At 40.5% G+C, this 16,148-nt stretch overlaps 1 protein-coding gene across 4 annotated transcripts in view; it reads right to left on the bottom strand.

Moving 5' to 3' along the window:
- Positions 1-16,148, bottom strand: part of ST5 (suppression of tumorigenicity 5) — a 142,307-nt gene that overhangs the window by 87,392 nt on the left and 38,767 nt on the right. For all 4 annotated transcript variants that reach the window (XM_026850461.1, XM_026850463.1, XM_026850460.1 and 1 more), the window contains exon 2: positions 15,981-16,085. In XM_026850461.1, coding sequence (XP_026706262.1) covers positions 15,981-16,060 — 80 coding nt within the window. In that variant the 5' untranslated portion in view covers positions 16,061-16,085. The remainder of the gene's footprint in view (positions 1-15,980; positions 16,086-16,148) is intronic.

Raw genomic sequence — 16,148 nt, 5'->3', positions numbered from 1 at the left:
ATAGACAGATAGCATCAGGCAAAGCATCAAGATAATGAAATTGTTATGGAGCAAATGAGGCAATACCAACACCAACGTATAAGGCAGCAAGAAAAAGCAACTAGCAACGTTTATTATCTCATCAGCTGTGAAAATATTTGCTCTCTAAAGACTACAGAAACTAACAACAAGCTCCTTGCATGGGCTCTCAACTAATGAATATTTGAAGCAACAAATTGAAGTCCAGATTGTGACTCTAACCTACATCCCTCAGAGCCCCCCAGAGTTTGGCCCACAATACTGTTTTTTTTTCTTGAAAAGCACAAACCCATAAGACTTCTGCTATTTATTCAGTGGGAAAAAACCTCAAGCTGTCTCATATCCCTGAAAGTAAGTTTCTTAGAAAACATATTTAAAAAAAAACAAACAAACAACTAAAACCAGGCATCAAAACCAGCACAACACACACAAGTGTGCCAGCATTTAACACTGTGTTTCCATCTCAATGGTTGGCCAGCATTTAGAAAAATCACAGTCAGTGTAAGCCATATTCAGCCTAGGTATAAATAAGTATGGCCTCTCCCTAATGAACTAACTCTTTCTGTACAATAAAACCAAATTTAGTTTAGTATGTCCAAAGTATGCACCCGAAGTATGTCAGAAAAAAAGGTGTCATTCCTCACACACACTGTCATCCAGGGGCAGATCTGGGAAAGGAAAGTATGAATACAGCTGCGTAACTCAAAAATCAACTTTAAGAATTAAGGAGGGAAAAATGGAATCTCATCAGACTACACAATAAACATGCATTTTGCCAGGCAGAGAAATTCGGTTCTGTCTGAGAACAAGAGAGGGAGGGGGATGAGAGGAAGAGAGGAGCTGTAAAACCCAAGTTTTAGTCCCACGCAGTCCCTTGTCCTATACCAGAGCAGCAAACTCTGGAAATTAAAGCTACTCCTATTGCTGTCTTTAAGTGGAATGCTAGTATCAGGTTCCTGCCCTTTGCTGTAGAAAGCCCATCTACTGCAAAACTGCTTATGGGAAAGGACATTAAAGAGTTCAGTGCTATGGCACTTCAAGTCCTTCACTTCTGCTTTATTTAGTTTCCTCCCCTCGTGCCTCTGGCAAGCACACAGCTATCCATCACTGTGATCACTTCAGCCTACCAGTCCCAGACTTACTCAGAAGCTCTTTCCCTCTGGAAGTACGCAGAATGGAGATGAAGGAATTCTGCTCTCGGTCCCTCATACCCTGCCGTAGCTTCTGTGCTTCCTGAATGCCGCCTGCTTCACTTGTCCAGCAACAAATGGCACACGGTCCAAGTGCGTTTATCAAACCTGTCCCTTTGTATGCTTAAAGGGAGGAAACCGGCATTAATGTTTAACAAAACTAACAGTAGCAAAGCCCTTCTCTGCGATCTGACATGCTGACTTTGAAGGGACAGGTGTGTGAGAAATCTGGCAAGCCAGAAGTTTCTCCCTGGTTGCCCATGGCTTGACAAAGATCTTGGTTTGTTTGGGTTTTTGTTTTAAAGTTGCAGGGGGCAACAGTTTACAATTCATTCCCGATCCTCTGAACAGAGGCAATCCAGCTGCCTGTTGCTCACAAACACAAAGAAGCTGTGTCAGGTACCAAACCACACGCAGACACAGTGAACGAGCCTGCCAGACTCAACACATATCTTGAAGTCCACATGGGTGACAGTGCTGTTTGACAGGAAAGGGAGAGGTTAAAAATCCACACTACAACGCTTTCGGTCTCTGCCAACAGTCTCAAACAGACACAGGCTATCTGCCATCTCCCCTGTTTGCCTATGTTGACATAAAGCCGTTTTCCAAATCAGCAGCAAATCAAGGGGTTAGAGGTTTCCTGTGAGAGCAGTCTGATTACTGGGCATTTGTGCAATTGTCTGTACTGACAAGTCCTCTCACAGCCTCAGCCCCTGCACAGTAAAGCTGCTTCCCTGGGTACATGCCCCACTGTGCAAAAAAAAAAAAAGGGTGAGTCAGCTGGAGTTACCTACGCTGTGATAACAGGAGGATTAACCAACACTACCCATACCTGAACATCGTCAGTACTACCCCATCCCAATCCACAAACGTCCCCTGCACCAGCAATCCACCTGCCTGCCAGCATTAGCTGAAAAAAGACCTTCTGAGGTTTTGCTAGCAGGATTTGAAACACAAAGCATTTCTATGCTACTGCCACTGCAATAATTTTATATTTTCACAGTTCAAAGTTACATTGTTACCTAGACTACTTCTGAGAAGTTCTGATGCAAACCAGGCTTATTTTATTAATCCAAAATGCAAATACCATTTCCATCTATTAGCTGCTGTTAATTGTTGGTCATAAAGGTGTACTCGCTGTACAGCCAGTATTGTTGATGGCCTACGCTGCAGAAGTTACCTTGGCTTTGCAATTCTGACATTTTTTCTATAGCTAAGGAGAGAAGAAAACAAATTAATCCTTTTGATTTACTCCAGGGTTTTTCTGCAGACTCCTCATAATAAAATATTAAAAGACATATGCTTATCATTAATATTAAAATCATAAAATATTTCCTTTTATTTCCACTCTACTTAACTATTTTCTATATTAACACAGTGCTTCAAGAGGAACATTTGGGTACCTGGAACATAATTCCTGTACTTGGATAATAAAAAAAACTTGCAATATATTTAGGCTCCCAAAAAAGCAGTCAGGTTTTCACAGGAACTGACATTCCCATTAACTACAATAGAATTTTATGAATTAGCTCAATAAATTAATAAAAAATTTAAAGAAAAATGGTAGTGATATTTGACTGTTAGGAACATCATATCTTTTACAATTGTTATATTCCCACACTGAAGTTCATCCTACAAGACGCCTGCACCTTGCTGTCTGTTGTTCAACAGCTCCAGAGGGTGGATGGTTATTACATTCCCTCATGGCACATCCCTATTTTAACACCTCATTTTAGAGCCAGTTCTATATACAGGAGCTGGCCAAAATGGAAATAATCTGATGTGGGTGATGGGAATAGTGACATAAGTTTTGAAAAAGCCACATGTAATGCAAAAGATAAAGATGGATGACTCAAAAGTCCTATGCATGGCTGAAGTCTACAGGCACACTTTTGCAAGCTTGGCTCTGACAGTGACAGCAGAATAATCAAGACCTGTTGCTCTCCTACAGAGAGGTCTCACTGACATCTCTTGCTCAAAGTCTCCTAGGCACTATGGGCATTTATATACTGTAATAATACGGATGGCACCTGTATATTTCCATTAGCTCCTATTTTTCTGCTTGCAGGAAAACGCTTACAGTTTCATTTGCTTTTAAAGGCCATTTGTTGTTAATGTTCCTCAAGTGGGAATACAAGGGTAACGCTTAGTGTAGAGACTGAATCAAGCACTTAGCTAATTCCCAGTTTCTGTACCCAGTATTACCTGGTGAATAGTTATTATGCTATTTAGAGGATAAAGTACATGAAAAGATCGTGAGGATGCTATAGCAATGCACTTCTTGCTTTGGCTTTCTGGACAAACTGCCTTTTTCCAATCAGGGAAGAAACGCACAATAATTCATTTCATTATGCTCAGATCTTCCTTTCAGTCTTAGTCTGTACAAACGCTGCTATGCTTTCTTTTAATTTTCTGTTCTGCTCAAGTGGAAAGTATCTTTTTAGGATAACCAAACAGTACAGGAAACTGGTTAGAGAACACAGACTCTTTCATTTCTAAATCGGTGATTCAAATCCAGTCTGATTAGGGCACAGAACGGAAATTGTTCTCCCATACTGATGGCTTTTCAACAGCTTGGGTGTGAAGCGATGATGGTCTTAGACCAGCTCCTAATGGACAGATACTCACAGAACATGAAGCATCATTAGTAACGCTCATGACTTGTTATCTCTGTTGGTCTTTTCAGTGAGATTGCCAGTATCTTTCTGGACCAGAAGGCAATAGACTTTCATTCCCAAGAACAACTTCCTCCAGAAAAATTGAAATATTGACATTGATGTAAAAATGTTTTGCACATGACTGCTATCCTATATTCCCTGTGAACTTCTATCTCACTTCTTATCACCACCCAAAAAACAAATTCACATAAGACTCCTGCTCTGATTTTGATACTACACTGATGGGGACTTGTGTAAGTATTTTAGCAAATATCTTGCTCATCGCTTTAATTCGCTACATTTCAGTGCAGTAAAAAGCACTAGAAAGACATCAGAAACATTTCCCAAGCCATGCCGTCATAATGATTTTCTGAAAAAATATGTAACAGTTTAGTTCAGGTCTTAGTGCTACCAAGAACTCTAATGTAAATATAGTGATTAAATAAAGATTGCAGTGTTAGTCTAAGCAGTCTTTGTACTGGAACAGATACAATTGCATTAAAAATGCCACTTTTAGTCTAACTTGTCAACTACAACTCTCTGCTTTTTTTAAAGACTTGTTACTTTTCATTTTTTAGTTAGCTTCCAGTGTTTTTAACAAATGTAAACTTTGATATAAAAGCTAATTTTAATGATGATATATGATTTCCTGCATATAAAATCATAAAGCATTCAAAGTGCCATGAGAATTACATTACAATGGGAAGTCATTTGCCAGGGTACATTCCTGCAGCCTCCAAGTAATAATAAAGCAAACTTGATCTGAAGCTGAATGAAGCAAAATGCAATCAAAATTTTAGGGTGTTGGTTTTGTTTTTTTCTTAAAAATCTGTGCAAATGAGAAGGATATATTAACACAAATTCCATCTAAGAAAGCGATTTGCTTGACTGACAAAGTGCATGTAATGCTCCCTCCTGAACAGAAAGCCAAAATTAAAGTGAAACAAAATAGCCAACAATAGAAATGGAATAACAAAATTCCCCGCCCCCTGCCATCAACTGTTTGAGGAAGCCTAAAGGATGTATCCAAAAGCAGGGCTATTTCTTCAGTTCTATCTCTTGATCTAATCAGAAGCTGTTACATCATCTTACAAACCATTCTGCTCTTATGGCCCTAGACCACTGTGCTTACAAGAATATTTCTGCCACCCTGCTAAAGGGATTTCAAGAGATTTCAGTATGCCCTCTGATCCACTGCCCTGAGGTCACTACTGAGCAGGGTGAGGGAGGGGAACGTTATTCCTGAAACCATCAGAAATCAGCACCCCACCAGTGTCAGATAAAGGACAACAATAAAGTCAAAGTTGTATTCAAGCTCTTCCCAGTTTCAGGGCCATATGAATCAGTGCTTTGACTTGTTCCCACTGCTGATGTTTCTGTTCCTGGTGACAGTAGGTGCCCTCTCACCTCCCAGAGCCCAGCTCAGAGTTGAGCTGCCAGAGCTATGTGTCCCAAACACACATTCAAACTCACAGGGCAAATAACAGCTTTTATTCCCTTCTGAATCAAAAGTAAGTTTGCGCTGCTGGGAACTGACCTGCTGAAAATTTGTCAGCTGCACAGTTCAAGCTGTTTCTGCATTTAAAGGAGTACAATACTTGCTAATAGATTTCACATCAGTTACTCGGCTTTCAGAGTTGTTTGGCTGAAGTTTATTTGTATTGTTTTCTAAACCCCAATGTTTTTTTAAAAAAGCAGTGCCTCGTTATGGCTCCAATAACTCAGCATATTGCTTAATCTTAACAGAATTTTGTTGAACCACTAATCTTCCCGTTCTCAAGTTCACTGTCAAAATATCAAAACTTGATTCTTTTTTAAAGTAACAAACATTTTCTATGGGTTTTGTTTCACAAATTCATGAAGAGCTTAAAAGATTCTCACTCATATTTCTGAGCAGTAGGCAAATACTTTTGGCAGGAAAATACATCCCAGCAGCTCAGCACAGAGCGTGTCGTTGCCGTGAGCCACGCTCGGCTGCCAGGAGCTCTCCCGCAGCGAGGGCGAGTGGTCCCGGCCCTGGCCCATCTGCTGCCTAGCATGCCACTGGCCTCTTGGTGCTCTAATGAAGTCCCTGAGGGCTGCTCTGACTGGGAAACTGGGAGCTGGTATAGCCCTGGCTACCCCACGACTGACTGAGCAAAAGAAGCTTTGATTTTCAAATGTATGAAATGAAGGCTTGGCTCCCTGCTTTAGGCATACGCAGCTTGCTCTCCTTTCTAAGCTATTCTCACTCCTCCCTCACCAGAATCCATTGAAAATAAGAACTTGTACACCCAAATATGCATGAAACAGCAACTGCTAACCTACCAAACTGTACACAAATCTCCCTAAGGTTGTGCTAAACCATCAACCACTTCAGACCCTCTGCCTTCTCTGTTGCTATTTCCTGCATCTAAACCTGCGTGTCTCCTCCAGAGAAAGGTTTGCACTGAGACACACTGCTCCTGGTTAGCTGGGTAAGCTTCTCAGCACACAGTTGGGGCAGCAACATTTTTTCCCACGGCATATCGTAACACAAACTGAACTGGCATCCAAACATCCCACTAAACATTCTATTAAGCACAGATGGGAACATCATCCACACAGAAAATGTTACCCAAGTGTGAAGAATAGTATAGCTACAACCAATATATAACCAATGCTTTATGGAGACTCCTTTAAACCACGCAACTAACTGTAGAGCCCAGACAGAGAACCTTTTGCCTGTAATTCAAACACAGCCATGCACAAAAGGGAAAGAAGCAGCTCTTCTATCACTTGCAGCAACACTGTCCACATCCTTAGCAAAGAAAAAGTATTCTCTCATGTCTTATTCTATCATAATTGTGCTAAGACAGTGGCAATCACACATAATAAGTGGGAAAATTGTATGCGTTAGTTTCAAACAAGACCAAAACCTCATTGTTTTAGAGTAACGCACGGAGCTGAAAATGCATCCTTTGATTTCCAAGTTATTGCTTTCTTCAAGACGCTCTCCATTCAGAAAACTCAGGACATGTAATAAATATCATAGTCTTTATGTTTACATGAAAAGCATAAATACAAAAAATTACATTTTGTTTATCTTAAGATTTTTCTCACAGTAGGATCAGGGCTCCACTGTGGTGGATGCAGAGTTATCTCCCTCACCACGCTCTGTCACAGCAATGGTGAGGGAGCTGTTGTTCTAGGCCTGCCTATCTGCCACCCCACACCCCACACACCCCCCCCGAGGCATCCAGCCCCGGAGGTGAACACAGCTCTTTTGCATTGATCGTGAAATAATTCATTTGTCAGTGCAGGCAGACTGGACTGCATCTGGATTAATGACCTGACAGTAAATTTGGACAGTGTCTATAGTTTAACACAGAGCTGAAAAGCACTGGTTTGGGTTGGGTTTTTTCTTTTATTAGGGGTGGGGAATTACAACAGCAGAAGGATTGAAATGATATGAATTAAGTTAAAATCATATTGTTACATATCAGGTAACAGCAAGCAAAAAGCACTGCAGTTGCATCCATGAACTGATCTCTCTAGATGAGAGGAAAGTACTGCACAGGCATTGCATCTCTGAAGACAACACTTCTCCCTATACAGACAAGTTTTTCTCCTCACATGAGATCACCTTTGAAATGAGAAATTTACTGTGGAAAGAGAACAGAACACTCCCAGGACAAACCAGAAGAGAAAACAACTGCCACTACGACCCACACTCCAGCACTGACACCAACGGAGCACTGCTTAACCCCAACACCAGACGTATCTGCACATTCTTTTAAGAATCCTGGAGGTCTCAATTCCCAAGGCAAAATATTTCTAATCCTCTGCCCAGACCACAGCCACGTGACCCTTTCTTCAAAGAAAGTAAAGTATTTCAGTTGGGTTTATTAATGTGGATCAAGAATTAATTTCACTTAAAAATGAATAATTTCCTGTAAAACTGAATTAATTTGGCTCGACTAGGACTGATTTTGAACGTGATTGTACATCTCAGTTTAAGACTGAAACACAGACATGATGTCTTCCTTTATCTAAGATTTTTCTTAAAGCTTATTGTTTCTGCCTTCATCAGAGAAACGCAGTAATAAAACACAAGACCTTGATGTGCACGAAGTAGCTGAGCACGGATGTGTGTGCACGAGGGGACAGGTAACCACCCCAGAACAATACTACTCCACAGCCTGGCTTTGTTGTGTTCTGTCATGCTCAAACATCCAGACTGTTGCTGTTAAAACAAACAAGAGAGGTTCTGCTTGCTTACGCAAATACAGTGATTATTTACCAGGTTCCCAAGCAAAACAATCAGGGTGGATGCTGGAAACAGAACACTTGCATCTTCTGCAGTCACATCTGTAACCCCAAAAAGCAAGAAGCAAGCACAAACCATGTGCAAAGACCTGTTGTTCGAGAAGGGAAGCACCTGGCCTCCCCTCTACACGACTGATGATGGCTACGCAGAAGCTGAGGCCCTGCAGAAGCGGGTCCAGGTCTGGCCTCTGGTTTAGCTAGCAGCAAGTGAATGCATCACCCTGAGGTGCCCTCCCTCTGAACTTCCAACAGTGATATTACCTACGAATAATCACAGCAAATAATCTCAGACTTTGGTAAAGTCGGACATAACACTACCTTATGGGCTCCTTAGTTAAGAAATAGAAGTCATTTTATTTGATATTTAAACAACTATAAACAATTCAGCTGCAGCACTCCTTAGTCACCTCTAGAGTTCCGTTAGTCCAGATAGTAATTTGGTTTATGTGGTGCATCTCCGTTGCCTTCGCTGGAGGTAAAACTAGCTCCTGCCAATTAAAATTCTATCCTGTTAATTTCTGAAGAAGGCCTGAGCCACAAAGCTAGCACAGACATATCCCAGTACATGTTATACTAACGGAGCTGACAAATCCTCCGCAACAGCAGGAATGGTCTCACACAGTACTGGGAGATAAAAACCAAAGCCTGTATTTAGAGGTTTGTGGATACCAGCTCAGTTCTTCCCAGGCAAGGAGAAAGACGCAACTCAGAGATCAGATTTCAGGTTTAATCAAGCAAGAGTATATTTGATACAAAGATTCAACTAAAAGGATTTAGAAAGGAAATTTTTATGAACGTTATTAGACTAGGAACTTAACTTGCAACTTTGTGCTCCCAGCAATTTGCCGATGTAATCCTTTGCTAGCACAAATTTCTGACGCCTTGCTATATGACCCACTGACATCAGCACTCCCAGTTTATCATGTCATTAAATCAGGATTGCTCAGCTGGAGAGCATTCTCTAACTCAGTGAGGACGACACGTTTCCTGTGTGGACTGGGTGGAAAGACGACAGCCCACATCACAAAATCCGATCCATGCCAAAGCTCACATGATTCTGGTGATGTAGGTTTCCTCAGATGCATACGCCTCTGAGAACAGCTCTCCTCAGACACAGTTCTTTCACACAACTGGAAACAGGATCCGTTTCTGCTTTGGCTATCTTCCCAAATCAAGCCCAGAGACATTAAACTAAAATTATGTTTGTTCTGGCTCATCAGAGCAGTCCCTATATATACGTACTGCTAAAGTCACCATGCTAGTAAAATGCTTGCAGTGAACTTGATTTTTGTACGCTGTAAATGGTATACAAACGTGCTTAAGCTTTCAAAAGCTCATTCCTAAATTTTGATTTGTGAAACTTGTATGCACACATTTTAAATGTGCTTTACATGGGATAGACTTTGTACTGTTCTCTAAGAAATTAGAAGACAATCACCTTTACTTGCTTTTCAAGAAATTGAAAATAACTGTAATGACATCATTTTTAGATAGCTTGTAACTACTGAAATCCATCAGTAGTCTCCATCAGTAGTAATCCATCTCCAGTTAATAAAAATATCTTCCTAGTTTTGTCTACGTTAAGTATGCCATTTACAAAAATGGATATTAATGTGTACAGGGCTTTTTCCAGATTAACAGATATTTAGCTGAAAGCTATCAATCAGGAAAGTATCTCAAATCAATGTCTAAATAATCCTGCTTGCAGGGATATATTCTGCGCTTACAGCAGAAGGACACTGCTCATTTTTAAATAATTAGATAATTTATTTTAAAACCCTATCCAAAAGTAAAAATATTTATTTTAAAAGAATATTTATTCTGTTTCTCATTCCAACACTGCCTATTTCCGGACAGCAATGCCTGGCAGGAGCACAGTTCTATTATTTCCAGCTCTGCATCCAGCTCACAAGGTGAGACATACATCAGGCACAGGCACCGCAGAAAATGTTGGAGCTAAAGGGAAATTACTTATAAGTACATTGGAAGAAGCCTGTATCTGCAAATTCTGAAGTTACTTACACCTAATGCAATACCCTCAGATAAAAAAAAATGTAAGTTGATGGGCTCCTCTAAAAACAAGCACTTCCACACTTCCAGTACTCCAGCAGCACACTGCAGTAGGTGAGAAGGCTCAAGTGTATAAAGTGCCCTGAGATCCCAAGTTAAGAGATGGCATATTAGTCAGAGGTGAAGACATTAAGAATGACTTACAGAAGTTACGTAGCCACACTTACTCTGAACATTTCTCAGCTCTGGACTGATGCTTGGCACATCTAACATCCCAAACTAAGTTGCAATTTTAAGATAGAATAATATATTAATATATAATTGTTTTGTTCAGGTTTTTTTCCTCCTTTTCTCTGTTAGATTAAACATACTACAAATTTGAAACCTATGCTTTGTTAAGTAGAGCATGACCTCACAGACATCACTATAGGCCTGTTTTAATACAGTATAGCATCGAGGTGATATTTAAGTTAGAGCTGGTACTGCCATTTCTACATTTACCTTTGTACTGCAGCAAACACAAAATGAGGGCAAATACTTTATAAATTAATTCAAATAACATTTCTGCATAAACACAAAGACTATAGATAAAGATTAAATCATTTGCTAAGGGAAAGCAAGCCACAATGTGGGGAGAGCACTACAAACACCGCTATGCATTTTCTTTGACTTCTGTTTTCTTAAAGTTTCCTCATAGCTACACTGATCCTCTTAAGTATGGTGCAACCAAACCAAACAGTCATTTGATGCAAGTATGCTATGGGCTCCTTTGTCTCCTGTTGAAGAGTTAATATTTCATAGAGCTGCTTCCTGCCAGAATTGCTAAGAAGCTGCTTTCAGCTGCTCATAAGGTGCTTTCCTCACCTCCTGTTCTCTAGCGTTCACCTCAGTGACTCACAAGGAAGGATTAAAGTTGTGTCCCTGAAGTTCACCAAAAGCCACAAAGTCTAATATTGTAAGTATAATAATCCTTTTGCAAACTCTCCAATAACTGCTTCCTATAAACAGCTCTTGTTCCAGACAACATCAGAATGCCCCCCCTAGCTTGGACCAAAGAGCATTTCTAGTCCAGGCTCCGTTACTGACTGGGACGGTTAGCAGGTGCCTAGAGAAGAGAGTAAAACCAAGATGAGCACGCAGTGCTACTTAATCAGTTTAACAATCTGTTGACTCACAGATTTTGCTTCTGTGGCTAAAAGCCTTGGGTAGATTTTTTTCTTCTATGAATTTGTCTGTTTGCAGCATCTTGTAGGAGTAAGTTCTGTAGTGTACAAACAGAGAAGTATCTTCTTTTCAACTGCTTTTCTACCTGTTGTCTTCTAATTTAATTTGATTTGCACTGATTGTTAAATGGAAAGAATTTTTTTCCCTATTTACTGTCTCCGTTCCATATATCTCTTCAGAGACTTCTATTACCCCTTCTTCCCCTCCAATCTTTTAATTTCCGGGATGAAGAGTCCCAGTCAATCTACTCGTGCCTCATAGTGAAACTGTTCCATACATTCAACCACCCTTTTCATCTTCCTACAATTTACCTAGTCAGAGCACAGTCAAGTTTGTCACACCCAAGACACACAAAAATCTCAATTTGTAACAAGTGATGAATGAACTTCAGAAAGAATGCATTAGTGTGGATGTTCATTTAAATCACTTCACTTTCTTCAGATCCAAAGGTTTTCCACTCCTGTGCTAACAGCAGAAACCTATGAATCCCACAACCAGTTTCTCAGGTGAGACTCACAGTTATCCTCCCAAATAACATCCTCACTTTGCTCATCTGTCTTTCCCTCATTTTCTAAACTGCCATTAGCGCAACTCTGGTGGAAAACTGGCCTGTCGTGCCTCATGCCAGTGGTACCCACATTCCAGTGAGGACCAAAGGAATCCCAGTTACTGCAAGAATCTTGATACTTGTAAAGCATGCAGCTGTGTAGCTGTTTACTTGTAAGCACCTCATTTCCAGTGAAGATTTTTACGATTAAAATTTAAATCCATGATCTACAAGGGTCTGATTCACAGCCAAGGTCATTAGAAAGACTTCTATAAAACTTTACTGACATTCGCTTCTGACCTATAAGGAATCACCAAAGGTTGAACCAGATGGTGATGCTGCATCAACGAAACACACCTGGCGTCTTAGAATCATGGAATCATTTAGGTTGGAGAAGACTTTTAAGGTCATTGATTCCAGCCAAAGAGTCTTGCAATAAAACTAGAGGTGACAAGAAAATAACACTAAAAGGATGTCTTAGCCACCAGGAGACTAATACACCTGTGTTATGCTAGTATCAGCACTTACTGAAACTCTACTCCCACAAATCATAGAGAAGGCACATGTGAACATTTCCAAATCTCCAGTCAAATCCCATACTAAACAGAGACAATGACTGTTCAGTTTAAGTGAATCCTTGAACATGTTTGCAATAAATCCAGCAAGACTTAAACTGTTATTACACCAGTACTTACTCCACTGATTTACAGTCTGACTAGAATGAAGAATCCTCATGGTTGACTCAAATAACATCCTTACAAGGTTTCACAAAGACAGGTGAAGAAGATTACATAAGGCAAAATAAGGGATGGAAAACTGGTGCATGACAACCTATTCATCTCCTCAGTTGTCATGCAAGCACAACTCAAAGATTTTCCTTAGCTTCAGGTCCACATTTGTACTTACAAAATCTTTTCCTGACAAATTCTAATCAAAACAGATGGTGATGATAAGAAAAGACAGTTTATTTGACAGTTATTATCCAATAACTTAGTATCCCACGGTACTTCATAAGTTATTTATAATGGAAAAGATTTTAAAACAAAAGAGTAGGTCCAAAGTTTGCTGAAGTATAGACCCAAGTTCCCAGCACCAATCTGTCTGCACTGATGGAAGGATGATAAATGACTTGAGAATGCCAGATATCATTAGGGATCTGGTTTTAATATTTACATATGAATATCTCTCTCGAAATTCCTTTAGCCGCACCCCCACCTCCCCCACCCCGTTTTATGTTTTTACTGTTTTGTAGTAAGAGATGCCAAACACACAAACTTACAAACTGGGAAGCATACAAGGATAGGAAGCCCATTTCTGCTGAGTTTTAACACAGCATAATATGCCTAATTAAAGACACTAGAATGGATGCTGATTATCTGTATCTTTCAACAACTGCACAATTTAAAGAGTGAAAAGAGAACAGCACCAGGGGGAAGTAAGGCAAATCAACCTAATGAAAGATTTCGATGCGGGAGGGGTGTGACAATGCCACAAATGAGGTCACTAGCAGAGACAGGACTAGGGTCAGGGTTCTACCTAAGGCTCTCAATTATTAATTCAACAGTACTTTGTAAGTCAACCTATCCCTTGGTAATCAGGGTGAGGCCATTTCATCCAACTCAGGGAAGTTGCCCGAGATTATTGTGATACAATAATATGTATAGATAAATGGGAAGGTGTGGCAGAGAGCTGAAAGAGAAATAAATTATCAAATACAGAAGGTAATGCAGAGGCAGCCATATGTGCATGAAATACAAAAAGAAAACCATAACTGAGAACAAATCCAGAGTGTTTATACACAAAACAGAGATGTGTCATTAAAAAGAGGCTTTCCTTTAAATAAAAAGAGAAAAGAAATAAACTGTTAAAAAAAAAAAAAAAACTTCCATTGATTTCATCCTGAAAAATCTCAGAATTTAATTTATATTTTCCCTTTCCCATTGCTTGTGCTTGGAAAAATTCATCATACAATGGCAGGTATGCCAAAACAAGCCAGTATTCAACATCACTTTCAAGCTGACCTACAGCTCCCTACTAGGACCAAAGCCAATTCCCCTCAACTCCTCTGTCTGAATTTCTCCATCTGTGCCAGCTATTCTACCTGGCAGCTGCCAAAACAGGGACTTTTTGCTTCTGTTATTCCATTTTCAAGTGGATAAAATCAAATAGTAATTCCATAATCTGCTCACCCGAATCACAGCCTTTACTAAAGTATTTCAAACAGCAAACTTCTCCCAGTGTAAGCCTCCTATGCACATACTGTACTGCTGTCAGCTTGGAGTAACCCTGGCACAGCGTATCAGGTGTGGTACCCTCAGGCAGGTATGGCTAGAACAGATCCAACCTGGCCTGGACAAAGCAGTCAGAGCATTTCTTTGACAGTACACCCATGTTCCTATCCCAAAGTGTCCAACAAATAAATACAACCTCCACTGATTTTCTACTTTACAACAGCAATTTCTGCACACAGACCCATTTTACTGCAGCCTACTTAATGACTTGTTGAACTTCATAAGGCAAAGAGTGTCCTCCTTGTTTCTATGTCCAATACCTAGCATAAAGGTATTACTGCAATACAAAAAGTATTACTGCAGTACAGAGCCTCTGTATCAGTGCAAATTATTTGCATGTTCCTCCTCTATGCTGTTTACAATGGGGTTGAAGTCTTGTTTTGAGCCAAAACACAAGAAAAATTAAGACATGTTATTGTGTAAGGTAGTGTAGAACAGCCTTCAAAACAGAATAGGACCCATGCAAGAAACCCCTGGAGAGCTGGACAAAACACTACAGCAAGGAGAGAGATGTGTCAACAGACACTCTGCATTTGAAAAAAGACCCTGCACAGTTTGTGTGGCTGTCTGCTCACCTCACTAAGATGACATCTCAAGTCTAGAGATTTGCTTTTGTGTTCAAATGATTAATTTATAAAGGTTCTTTAATCCAGTGGCTGCCTAAACCTTCCCAGTCAAAGCATACCAAGGCTGCCCGAGGGGGACTGCAGATTTAAGTGTGGGTTTTGCACAACTGTCAGTCCCAGAACGAGAGCAGCTGGTGGGCTTACCCTGTGTGAAGGCCACGGGCTGAATCACTCAGCATTACTCTGTGAAGGCTGCGGCTGAGAGCAAGACTCCGTCTGACACAGACATCTGAACTTGTTGGCTGCAGGTGAGTTGTTTACTTGCATACCAAAGCAATATTCCAAAGCAGAGTTGCCCAAAGAAAACGTCCGCAAAACACCGCCTTTGATGAGTGTAAACTGAAGGACAAGGGAGCAATAACTGACTCTAAACTTCTTGCCGTTTCACTGTACTAATTCATGAGTGAAAGGTATCTGTTATTTACATGCATCTGCACCACTGTGTGCAGTTGCACCACAGCCTTCTGGTGGACTGGAACTTTATTGGGATAGTGTTTCTTAGCCACAAGTAAACATGCACAAATTTGCAAGCACACTGTTTTCTGGTCCACTCTAAACAGACCAATTCCCTCTGGATTTCCAGGCTTGGGGATTTAAGGTGTCCTTGGCTACAGTTTTCCCCCAGCTGTGAATGATACAATAAAGTACTTTAATGCTACAGAAAGGAGGACAAATGAGTAAAGCAACAGAGATGAACCCTGTACTTTACATTCAGTCCTTTCACATACTCTGCCCGACCTTTAACAGCAGGCAGTTTCTGCCCACTGTCTGTCACAGCAGATAGCAGAGAAAACGTGATAGAATCCAATACAAAATACAAACTGGAGACTGGCAACAGACAAAAGCTGGCATGCAGTCATATGGCCAAGAAATTTAGCCCAAACCCCGCAGGCCCTTCCTTGCAACCACTTTCATCATAACCAGCTGGCGAGCAGCAATAGCTTGACAGAAATATGCCAGAAGCAGACCTTTTCTCATACCTCAGTTCCTCCAATCCCTACAAAAACTGCTCTTAGCCCAGCAAAACTCTCTGTGTTAGAACAGAGATCGCTTACCTTTGAACAGAGATTTTGTTCCAAACACAGACAAACCTTTCTCAGAATCTACAAAGCCTGCAGTTCACCACTTACCTATCCAGAGTGTCCTGAGGCACTTTACTCCCTCCAGCTCTGCTGTTGACACTGGCATTCTTGTTGGCAGTCATGGTCATTTCTGCTTTCTAGAAATGTGGATATCTGTGAGAAGAAAAGTCAATTAAGCTTCAATAAGCCCAAATGACAATTAAACTTCAGGACTGC

Source organism: Athene cunicularia, assembly GCF_003259725.1.
Source record: "Athene cunicularia isolate RWA chromosome 5 unlocalized genomic scaffold, athCun1 chr5_part2, whole genome shotgun sequence".
Lineage (NCBI taxonomy): Eukaryota > Metazoa > Chordata > Aves > Strigiformes > Strigidae > Athene > Athene cunicularia.
Note: the sequence above shows the minus strand (reverse complement) of the source record. Positions and strands in the feature narration are given on the sequence as shown.